General features: G+C 38.5%; 1 protein-coding gene across 1 annotated transcript in view; it reads right to left on the bottom strand.

Annotated features, from left to right (window-relative positions):
• LOC100412273 (MICOS complex subunit MIC19) overlaps positions 1-12,805 on the bottom strand; it is a 300,089-nt gene that overhangs the window by 52,567 nt on the left and 234,717 nt on the right. The window contains exon 7 of the mRNA XM_009003051.5: positions 2,475-2,545. Coding sequence (XP_009001299.5) covers positions 2,475-2,545 — 71 coding nt within the window. The remainder of the gene's footprint in view (positions 1-2,474; positions 2,546-12,805) is intronic.

Genomic DNA, 12,805 nt, shown 5'->3' with positions numbered 1-12,805 from the left:
GCAGCTCTGGAAAACTAACACACCAACCATTTTTTTTTCTTTTTTTGAAACAGAGTCTTGTTCTGTTGCCCAGGCTAGAGTGCAATAGCGTGATCTCGGCTCACTGCAACCTTTACCTCCTGGATTCAAGCAATTCTCCTGCCTCAGCTACTCTAGTAGCTGAGATTACAGGCATCCACCACCACACCCAGCTAATTTTTGTATTTTTAGTAGGGATGAAGCTTTGCTATGTTGCCCAGGCTGATCTTGAACTCCTGGCCTCAAGTGATCCACCCACCTTGGTCTCCCAAAGTGCTGGGATTACAGGTGGGAGCCATCATGCCTGGTGCCACATTTAAACTTTCAACAACATTTTTTTCCTCTTTCACTTGTAGAGACTCCCCATCTAATTATTTCTCTTTCTTTTTTTAAGACATAGTCTCGCTCTGTCACTGGAGTACAATGGCGCAATCATAGCTCACTGCAGTCCTGGGTTCAAGCAGTCCTCCACCTCAGCCTCTCCAATAGCTGGGATCACAAGTACATGCCCCTACAACTGGCTAATTTTTAAGTTTCTCTTTTGCAGAGACAGGGTCTCACTACGTTGACCAGGCTGGTTTTGAACTTCAGGCCTCAAGCAATCCTCCTGCCTGAGCCTCCCAAAGTGCTAGAATTACAGATGTGAGTCACCGTACCTGACCTTATCTCATTCTTCTGGATCTTATTTTTCATGCCTGCAACTAAAGCTCATATCCACTGTCAGGTTACTTTTCCTTCAGGAACCCAGAAATAAGAACACTGATCTGGTCAAACATCTTCCCATGACTCATTGCTCAATGAAGACCAAACTTCACAGCCCAGCAGCTAAAGACCCACTGACCTGTCCAGCTTTATCTTGCACTCGTTTCTCTGACTCAAGCCACTACTTTGTCACTCACCAACTATAGAGCATAGTTTTTCTTCTGAATATCTCTCCTTTCCACCTACTCAATACTCTTCTTAAAGCCTCAACTAAAAAATCATATTCCTTATGAAAACTTTACCGATCACTTAAGTCAAAACTCATCTATGATGCATCTTAAACTTAGTTGTTTTTACAGCTATTGTCTTATAATAAATATTCAGGGAGCCAATTCAAAGGTTCTCATGATATATAGAGAGAAAATGGTTTACCACCAAAAGAAAAAAAAGTCACTATATCATTAGGGAGAAAAACAAATATGTAATTTAATACATGTAGAATAACTTTTAAAATAAAATCTATACCCAGTTCTATTAATATGTCTAAATTCTTAAGATCTCACATTAATATTTAATAGTGAGATTTGTGGCCCATCCTTAGACGGTCTCTCTCTGATGCCTCTAAAGAGATAATTCACTGGGGAAGGCTGAAGTTTAAATCTGTTTAAACAAACTTAAACAGTTTATTTGGCTGTTTAAATAAACCTCAAACTATCTTGAATTTTAAAAAATTTTTATTTTAATCACATTATAATAACAGTAATATCCATTACCACACAAATTGTACTGTAGCAGAAAGCAGTAATTCCACCTTAGGGTTTAATCATTTTATCAAATGCTCGTAAACATGTGCAAGGAAGGAGGTCAGAGCCAGATGCAATCTTTCAGCTAAACCTGTCACAACAACTTTTTCTGCTTCACTAATTTGCACATGTGCTACTAATAGGGGTTACACAATAGAGCTATTTATATACTCAGAAAAATTCTGAATGATGTATTCTTACCTAATGTGAGAACTGGCAGCAAAGGGAAAGTACAAGGCTATGGGTCATGGACATTTTGATCCATCAATTACAGAACATTCATTTAAACATTCCAAGGATTAAGAGAGGTAGCAATTTAACATCACCTTCATAATCAAGGGCCAGGTAAAGTCTATGATTTAAATGCTTTCAAGGTACATGTAAAGAAATGAAAACAGTCTAACCATGAGAAAGGTGGATACCCAAATTTGGACATGTCCATCATTTTATTATACAAAAGTGAATGGTTTTTATGTTTCCATTAATAGAGTAGCAATTTAACAGGATCTTCATAATCAAGGGCATTCTATTTTATACATTATTACAAATGAAAATTCTATTACCATTGCTTTCAATTTCCCCCGTTCATAAAATACATTGATTTGTAACAAGGTTTCATCAAATGCCTTTTCCTTGGCATATGAATTCCAGTATAGCAGATTACATGGCCCCATCTCAACCACCCCAAAACTTCCAAGTATTCCAGAGTGCTATATAACAAACTATGTTCTGTTCAAAAAGCACTAAAATTGCCAGATATAGGTGAAGGGGAGGAAGGCAGCAAATCACACTGCCATGTGTGTACCTATGCAACAATCTTGCATGTTCTTCACATGTACCCCAAAACCTAAAATGCAATAAAATAAAATAAAAATAACAAAAAAAAGCACTAAAATTGTGCTTTCATATTGTTAAGAATAGTAAATAATTATAATGCTACTAAAAACTTACTTGAACTTTGCTTCCACCTCTTCAGCAGCTTTCTGATATTGTTCAGTGGTGACTTTGTAGAACTCTGAGCTCTGTGGACAAAGATTGATAGCAAAGATTTCACTATCCAAGATGACAAAACGTGTAGAAGATTAACAGCTTCAAAAATACATAAAACCTCGTTTCAGCCACTCAGGCAGTAGAAGGCTTTCTCGTATAGGTGGCATGGATACTTATGAAACACATGTAAAACTTCTCATTTAAATAACAGTAGAGTTGTTGGTATGTGGATTATAATTACAGAGTACATTTTCACAGTTACAATTTCTTATTATTTTATCCTTTGGAGAAAATTCCTAACATTTTGAAAAGATTCTTTAAATCACCATTATTTGGAATCTACCTTTGTCAGCTCAACGGATGCCTGAGATCAAAAACTGAAATTCACATACATTCATATTTACCTATTATTCCATTGTGTTCCTACTAGGATATTAAAGATCATCTCGTTCTACACAATATATTTGTTGTCAAGATGGTGGCTCACACCTATAATCGCAGCACTTTGGGAGGCCAAGGCAGGCAGATCACCTGAGGTTGGGAGTTTGAGACCAGCCTGACCAACATGGTGAAACCCTGTCTCTACTTTAAAAAAAAAAAAAAATTAGCATGGTGTGGTGTCGCATGCCTGTAATCTCAGCTACTTGGGAGGCTGAGGCAGGAGAATCTCTTGAACCCAGGAGGTAGAGGTTGCAGTGAGCCAAGATCATGCCTTTGTACTTCAGCCTAGGCAACGAGCAAAACTCCGTCTCAAAAAGAAAAAAAAAAGATATATTCTTTATGGAATATAAGTTGTTCTATCATTTTCACATGACCACAAGAATAGCAAAAGTTATGACTAATCAGTAGGAACAAGGGGGCAGATTTAGATAATTTCAATAAAAAATGTTTCCACTACTAACATGAATGGACACATAAACAACATAAACCAAGATGCAATGGCAAAGTAATGCCTCGGCAGCAAAATGTATCCATTCTGACTTAGCTACACCGGAACTGGTCTTATTGCAGGAAGTAGCCTAAATGACCCCATGAGCCCTGAGACTCAATGAAATGTCCTGCAAAACGCACTGCATTAAAAAAACAAAAACAAAAACAAAACACCATAAATACCACCACAATACAGTGGTCAATTGTGTACCTTTCATCCTCTAATCACTCAGGTTTCACATGCATGGCTTGGGATCATTTATTTTTTAATAAATCACTCTTGGTCGGTGAAAAAATGAAAGTGAAATCCTCTTCACACCAGCGGCCCCTTTGCATTTAACAATCCAGGTTGTCCAATGACAGTCACATCCAGGATTCTTGGATGTAGATAAAATCAATAGGTATGTGATTAGACAGCAGACTCAGGGTGGCTGGAGCCACGGACAGGTCACCATTTGAGATGATGAATGGCTTTCTATCAACCTACAGTCCCCTATGATGCTAACGTTTACTATAATCTTATTTGGGCTACAATTTATCTTTCTTGCACCTGATCAATAAAGATGAACAGAACAGTTCTAAGGATCGATTGTAATTTTTTATCATTTTCAAGCACAAAGGTGCATTTCTGACATGAAGACAATATTCTAAGTGTACTGCTTCTGCATTTTATAAAATTGCGATTTGAGTGATCAACTGCACTAGACTATATGCTGAGAGGTTTTAATTCTTCTGTAGGTCTCAAGCTATCAAAAAACCATTTGTCACCTCAGATACTTAACTGAAGGTTATGCCACACCTTCCTATCTGTTTCACTTTTAAGATTTTCTTTCCTTTAAACCACACACCAGTCACAATATGCTCTTTTGCAATGTTTGGCTAAGGCTTTCCTTTGAACCATTCTAACAAAGAAGGCAGCAAAAAGGCAGTTACTACTAACAATAGTTACTCTCACTGAAGGTGGGAAACTCCCAGATTAATGAACTGTCAAGTGGGTATTATGTTACTGAATTATCTATAAAAATGCTGGCTAAGCAACAACATCTTAATTAATACTTTTGCTTAGGTTAAGCACTGAAACTAGTATCTGGACAGAGACAGGACTACATTGAAATATCTGGTTTCTGGTACTGTTCTGTGACCTCGAGCAGGTCTTTAATCTCCACCAACTTCCCTTCCAGTATTCCATCTATCCAATATTATGGACGAAAATATTAGCACTGCTCATTTCTGCCAAAGCTATTGAAGAAATCAAATAAGATAGGCAAGAGAGCTGTGAAATCTGTTAAATGTTTTTACAGAGTGGATCAACATCTAAAGAAAATAATTTTGGAGGAAAATAATTAGGGTAATTCTAATAGATTCTAAATGGTAAAAAGTAAATACTATACTTTTTATTAAGAACGTGCACAAAATCAAGAGTTTGCCGTAATACAAATTAGTCAGTTCCTCTCTGCTTTGCCATACCAAATGCAGGTAAAATTATTATTAATTTTGTCAACTTTCCTATAGGATGTTAAAACACACACACACACACACACACACACACACACACACACGCATACACGCATGTACACTCCAGTACCTGTGTTGCTTGAAAACTGAGCACATAATTCTCAAATTAAAGCTTTAGGGTTTATTTATGCTCTATACTTCCACCTCAGTGACCAGTTTCTAACACTGCATAAATCTTTCCAACAAAGAAAAGTCCCCAGGAGTTAACATCATGTAACAACCAAGGGAATAAACACGAGTATTCTCAAAATCTGTGACAGTGTTTACTTCATTATTTCAGTATTTACTTATTCATGAAAATTAAATTCTTATTGCCCCAATAAAATCCATCTGTGGGAATCAGACCCTCAAGAAGCTTTCCATCTGACATGGGAGAAAAGAACAATTATAATGAAAAATCACAAATGCCAAGTTAAAAGTCACAGATAAGTGTTACTGGAGTTCAGAAAGAGTAGAGATCTCCTTTCGCCTCAGAAGACACTTTTAAAAATAAACAGCACCCATTCAAAACAAGAACAACCAACCCAACAAAAAATACTCATTATGTTTTCCAGTGAGAGAATGGATAAATACTGGTTATTTGTACAGTGACAATCTATAGCATACAGATAAGGAATGAATTAGACAAACACACAGAGCAAAAAAGTTGTATAACTGATTGGTAGTATGCATCTGACGCCAAGATTGAAAAAGTGAAAAATAATGAACAAGAAGAGTAAACATCAAGGTCCACCGATTATCTCTGAGTGGCAGCAGTCACAGGGTGTGGCGGAAGTGCACAAGAGGTGCAGGATGCCACAAAGTATGGGAACGCGGGCTTTGCAGTGTTGCTGTATTTTTTCAAATGAGGTGTGGGCATGCAGCTAGTTATTACGTTGGTTTAAAATATTTTATAATCTAGACAAAAATTGTATTACTCTCACTTTCCTCCAAAGACGTTAACAATACATGATTTCGTTTGGCTAGAAATAAAGTGTATGGCGGGGGGCGGGGTGGGGCGCGGTACATGCTGAAGAGGTCAGCGAAGTGAAGACTGTGTATGCTCTTCAATACTAAACTATTGCCGTATATACACAATACTAAGCAAATGTACTCTTAATTTTTATTGTGAAAAAATTTTAGTTATAGAAAATAGGCACAAAATAGAAGATTCCCATATATCCTTCACCTAGGTTCCCTTTATATCCACATCTTAGATAATTATAATACAATCATCAAAAGTAATGATTTAACAACGTTACAACACTAGTAACTGAACTACAGACTTAATTCAGATGTTTCCAGTTTTCCTACTCATGTTCCTTTTCCGTTTCAGGACCTAACCCTGGATCCCATATTGTATCTAATTGCCATGGCTCCTTAGTCCCCTCTAATCTATGACAGTTTCTCATCTTCCTTGTCTTTTATGACCTTGACACTTCCAAAGAATACTGGACAGATGTTTTGTATCACAGACTGGAGATTTGGGCTCATCTGGTGTTTTCTCATGGTTAGCGTTTTTGCACTACTAGGAAGAATTCTACAGAAGATTGTGCCCTTCTCCTGCCTAATTTCAGGGGCTACATTATGGCAAAAGATCTTTTGATTGATGTTGACCTTGATTATCTGATTAAAGTGGCGTCTGTGGGGATTCTCCACAACACAGCTACCATTTTTCCTTTTTGTAATTGATATCTTACAGGAGATACTTTGATGCAAACGTTCTGTTTCTTCTCAAAGTTTCATCCATCACTTTTTGGTATCCACTGGTGAATCCTGTCTGCAGCAATGACTATTATGGTATTCTGATGGTGCATTAATTTCTCTGTCTTTTTTTTTTTTTTAAGATGGAGTCTCGCTCTGTCGCCCAGGCTGGGGGGCTGGAGTGCAGTGGTGCGATCTCGGCTCACTGCAACCTCCACCTCCCAGATTCAAGCAATTCTCATGCTTCAGCCTCCCCAGTAGCTGGGATTACAGGCACATGCCACCATGTCCGGCTAACTCTGGTTGCAAGCCCTTGGTTCAAGGTCTATGGACCACCTGCCTCAGAGTCACTTGCAGAGTTATTAAACTGTAGAGTCTTGGGCCACATCCTGAATCTCTGGGGATGGGGCCAGGACACTGCATTTTTTACAAGCAGCTTGGGTGATTCTGAATACACACACTAAATTTGTAAACTATGGGGTTTCCAGAACAATGCGAGAATAACATAGTGTTTAGCTTGCCATTCAAAGTGAAAAAAAATCAGTGTTTTTGAAGAATGATGGCAAATAACCACTTTCCATAATTAAATGTAGCTATAATCTTTACAGAGGTACTGCAAATTAGTGATCCTGCCAATGTTGTTGGCAGATCACGGGTGGACCCCAAACTGCTCCAAGAACTCTGTCTTCAGCACACACTGCCTTGCAGCACTATAGTGTTCCTACCCTGACTGGGGACTGAGAGGTAAGAGCAGAACCATTTTCGGAACGGTTGCTTTTGTTATCTGTGTTGTCTTGAGATGGTAATAGGCTGCACATGCTGCTATCTTGTTTATTAATTATAGATGACTGTTACTTTAATGTCATCATTGTAACTGTTTTCTTTGGTTAACCCTACAGTTTGTAGTAAGATAGATATCGATTTTTTTTTTGGTTTGGTCATTTATGAATAGCTAAATTGTAAGACCTGTAAATTGTATGATCTGTGCTTCAAATAAGGAACAACCACACACTCACTTCCAAAGATGTGTATATTCCCTCCCAAATTTGCTAAGGGTAATTCTCACAGTGTATGGAGCGGGACAGAAATCCTGTTAAGATGACCTTAAAAAGAGAACTAAAGAGAACAAGAGGGCCAGGTGCAGCGGCTCACGCCTGTAATCCCAGCAGCTTGAGAGGCTAAGGCGGGAGGATCACTTGAGGCCAGGAAGTCAAGACCAGCCTGGACAACATGGTGAAACCTTGTCTTTACTAAAAATACAAAAATTAGCTAGGTGTGGTGGCAGGTACCTGTAATCCCAGCTACTTGTGTGGCTGAGGTATGAGAATTGCTTGAACCCAGGAGGCAGAGGTTGCAGTGAGTCAAGATTGTGCCACTGCACTCCAGCCTCGGCAACAGAGCAAGATGTGTCTAAAAACAAACAAACAAAAATCAAAGAAGCCCAGGATCTCATAAGGTGGTCTTCTAATGTACAATCATTTTGTGTGTGTGTAATGACATACCACATCTGTGCCTACAAGGTCCTTTACAGCCTAAAACAAAAAATATCTTCATTCATATTCACTTTGCATATTGTCCTGCCCCATAAACAGCAGAAAAAAATACTTGACATGATTTGTCCAGTGGTACTATTAATGTAAATTTGTGGCAGGTAAATGTGATTTAATTCAAATATCAAAGGTGTGATTTAATAATTTCTTTCTTTACAACGGAAAGTCTTATTCTTTGATGTAAACATAAAACATGTTTTCCTGCCGGGCGCGGTGGCTCACGCCTGTAATCCCAGCACTTTGGGAGGCTAAGGTGGGCAAATCACAAGGTCAGGAGATTGAGACTATCCTGGCTAACACGGTGAAACCCCATCTCTACTGAAAAATAAAAAAAGATTAGCCAGGCATGGTGGCATGTGCCTGTACTCCCAGCTACTCAGGAGGCTGAGGCAGAAGAATCACTTAAACTCAGGAGGAGCGGAGGTTGCAGTGAGCTGAGATTGAGCCATTGAACTCCAGCCTGGGTGACAAAGTGAGACTTCATCTCAAAAAAAACAAAACAAAACAAAACAAAAAACATGTTTTCCACCAAGACTTTGAGAAGGCAGATTTCACAAACTTAAAGTAGAATAAAGTAGAATGACAGTACCTCTTAGATGTCTTAGCAGTATCAACAGTCTGATAAAGACTTGTTCTTACTTGTCAAAGATAAGCGAAGTAAGATCCTAGAAGGTGAACTATATCTAAAACAACAATATAATTCTCTATATTTGGAAGATATTTCTGTCACCTATATTAACGGACAAGGCATCATTGGAAACAATAGGTATTTTGATTTTCTGTATTAAAACACATTCCAACCTAAGGCATCATGATCAATTACTAAAAACACGGGCAACAAACTGTGTGGGGAGACTGAATGCTCCATTGTACATAATTTTAAGTATGTTGCCTGTAAAACATATACATATGTTGTCCACAGAACTCTCTACTTAGGTCAGCGATTCTTAGGAGTACAGCATCGTGGTTAAGAAGACTTTGAAGCCAGACTGCCAAATCCTGGCCCTATTGTGAAACTGAGCGAGTTACTTAACCTCAACAGTTACTTTTCCTCTGTAAAACAGCAATAGTGTAATAATAATTGCCTAATAGGATTCTTTGGGGAATTAATAAGTTAATATACGTAAAACTCTTTGTAGTACCAGGGATTTAGGAATGCTACATATTATTAAAAATTATTTGAACAGGAAAAAAAAAAGCTGTATAGTATGGGGTGGTTTTCCTTTTTTTAAAGCCATTTTAATAAAAATTTAAATCTTTAAAACATTCACACTGGTGAATGTTGCTCACACTGCTTACCTGTTCTGTTTTTCTGTTCCTTAAGACGGATGGGAAATACGAAGACAATAGCAGGCCGGTGTCAAAAGCGTTAATAGCTACAGAATTAAATGACCAGCCCATATAAAAACCAAACCAATAACATTTGACCTTATCACTAATGAAATCCAATTAGCTAAATTAAACAGCCAAAGTACTTTAACGCCAAGACTTCCCAAGGCCTCGAATTTAGAAATTCTCATGTAGAGTACTACATGAGAAATACTGTTCACGATTCTCAAACTGATGTGCTCACAGAACCTCTGGAGGAAACGGAATCTCCTAAAATGGGTCCAGGAGAAATGCTGAATTAAAGAAAAGTCCAACCACAGGTCAATCCTGCACTTTCTGCCAGGCAACTTTTGTTTTCTCAAAGTGACATTTTCTTATGCGTTATTTTTTAAACTGATGTTCAAAAGGTAATTGGCAATATTGAAAACCGATTCCAAAACTGATGATGACTGATGGGATCACCTTTTATTCAGCATTAATAAAGACGGGCACGCTATTATCTTGAATTTTAGAAATCTGAGATGAAATCCTTTGAGAAAATCGTTGCTATACCTCTCCCGTTCTCTCAGTGCCTGGTGGTAGATAGCAAAAATGGTCACCATGCTTGACTCTTTTCTATATTCGTGCCCTGTGGCAACATGACTTCACAGTTTCTCTCATCGTGAGAGTGTGGAGTTTACTTACCTACCCCTTTAGTCTGGGCTGTGTTTGTGTCTTGCTCTGGGCACCAGAATATGACAACAGTGATGATGTGCCAGTTTCAAAGCTGGGCCTCTCTCTTGCAACCCTGCACAGTGCCATGTCAATTACCCCAGGCTAGCCTGTGAGAAGAAGAGAGACTACTACAAGCTATCCATGGTGACGACATCCTAGAGCAGCCAAACCTCAGCCAGCTCAGCAGGAGTGAGCCTAGCTGATACCAGTCCAAACTGGTAACCTGCAGAATCAGGACGTGAATACATAGGAGCTGTTTTAAGCCACTAAGTTTGTGGCGGCTCATTATCTAGTAAAAGCTAACTGATGATGCTCTTTCTCTGTGCTCTTATAAAGAACAGACTTTATCAGCAAAGTTATATCACACACAAACTTACAGAAATAATGTGAGAGTGACACCTGCAATTCTCAACAGCACTTCAACTGCTGCTCATATTTAAGATAGGATGGGTTAGAGACGAGTCTAAAGTAAATGAAATAATGTTATAATGAGGATGAAATGAAATACGACATTTATTATGCCTACTACAAATTGACAAACACTCCAGCCTGCAATGCTACCACAAAAAGGAAATGTATATCACTTAAGATGTGTTCAATTACGGTAATAGCACAGTAACAGTTGAAGCTCCAAATAGTAGCTTAAACAAGTAAGGGGTCTATTTTTCTCATATAATAAGAATATCTGGATGGGAAACTAAGGGCTGATATAATTATCTGAATGTATCAACAAATAACTAGACCCCCTCTTCTGTCTTCCCTTTCAGCCACTCTGAGCAATTAATTGACTTTTGTCCTCATGGTTCAAGATAGCTACTGCCCCTCCAGTCATTATGCCCACATTCTCACGGTGGAGGGAGACGGAGGTCAAGAGCACTTCTACTCTTTGGCTACAATTATATCATGCAAAGGAAGCTAGGAATCCTAGCTACAAAGGAGGCTAGGAAATTGATTTCTTTTGTTTTCTCACTTTAGGGTAAAAAGGAAGGAAGAATTTGGAATGGGTGTTTACTAAGCCAACTTACTGTACCTGCCACAGAGAGTTGAGGTGACAGCACAAAATCAAGTACAAAACAATGTGGTTGATTTTAGATACAATATTCCAATATTTCTTTCCAATCTCCCTTAAACTTCTAATCCGGGGTGTGGGGGATTTACCCATCTGATATCCTCATACCCAAGAACAAAGTTTCTAGACCCCAAGGAAGGAAATGGGAATCAACAAGAGTGGGCATCATTCCCAAGTTTCTTTGGGCTGGCCATGGCCCAGATTTTAAATGTGCAATACATTGCCATTTTCCATTTTCAGAAAGTCTCACTTTTAAAAGCATATATTAAAATGCACATGCACAGATATGCTTTATTGCTAGATTTGAAAACTATCTGTTTCAAGTTCTAAATTAGATCAAAAGAAAACACACACATACACACACAGTATTCATGCAATATTTTCTCAGATTCTGAATCTTGTTTTATTATAACTAGTATGATCATACCCGTTGCATGTAAGAAAAGAACAAATCAAAGAGGTCTTAAGAAACATTTGTTAACTGGCTCTTGTCAGTTCTTTTACAGAATGCTTCATAAGGAGATTAGGGCATGACTATATAACACACAAGAGCTGAGGGACAATTTACATTCTGGTGGCCTGACACTATTTCCTAGAGGGGAACAATGAGACGACTTCTTGTCCATTCAAAGACTGTGGAAACTCCACAGATCCTTAGCACAGAGTGAATGGTGGCAGGAACAAGACTGGTCTTGTACCTTCAAGGTACAATAGCACACTTGCTGAAGGTGAGACTGTCCCGTCTCTAAACTGGTCTACACTTACTGCTCACAACTGTAGGCCTCTTCTCCCTCCTATAACACACACAAACACAAGTGTCCCTCTGTGTGGCCGGCCAATTCCAACAAAGGTCCGGGGTGCCACAAACACCAGTGTCAAAAGAGCAATTCCCATTGCTGAGTAGCCGGATTCAAAAGTCGTAAGTGTACTTTTTGTTATAATCCTCACCCAGAACTATGGTACACCATCAGCTTGATGTAGGTAAGTATGTTTACCCCAAGGTAAGAGTTAAGTACCTGGGGACACAATTTAATGCTGCGTTAATGGCAGTGCAGATACAATTCCAGGCACAGAAGCTCGGAAACAGTTATTCAGTGGCATCAGGTGTTCAGAAAGAGTTCATGACTTGTCAACTATAATGTCATTTTACAGAATTACACAGAATCAAGAGATTGACACTGCAATGGAACTATGTTTTTTTACCAGAGCTTTAAAAGCTATGGTTGTTTTTTTTTTAAATCGGCAATAGTTCAAATTTAGTTTGTCTAGAAGTTTTAATATTTCTTCTATCAGAAAGCCCAATGATTGGTTTGAATTCTGCCTTTCTCATGTTTACACTCTGAAGTCTATTACAGGTGGGCAGAAAAGTAGAAGGGATTTGAAATTCTTGGTAAGAAAAGTAGCCCTCCGAATAGAGTGGCTAGCACCTTTAAGAACCTTTTATTACTGAAACTCCTTAAACCCATGGCCTTCATTCCACTTCACTGGACTCTCTCCTTTTA

This window comes from Callithrix jacchus, chromosome 11 (genome assembly GCF_049354715.1).
Source record: "Callithrix jacchus isolate 240 chromosome 11, calJac240_pri, whole genome shotgun sequence".
Taxonomy (NCBI): Eukaryota; Metazoa; Chordata; class Mammalia; order Primates; family Cebidae; genus Callithrix; species Callithrix jacchus.
This window is presented reverse-complemented; position numbering and strand designations above follow the sequence as displayed.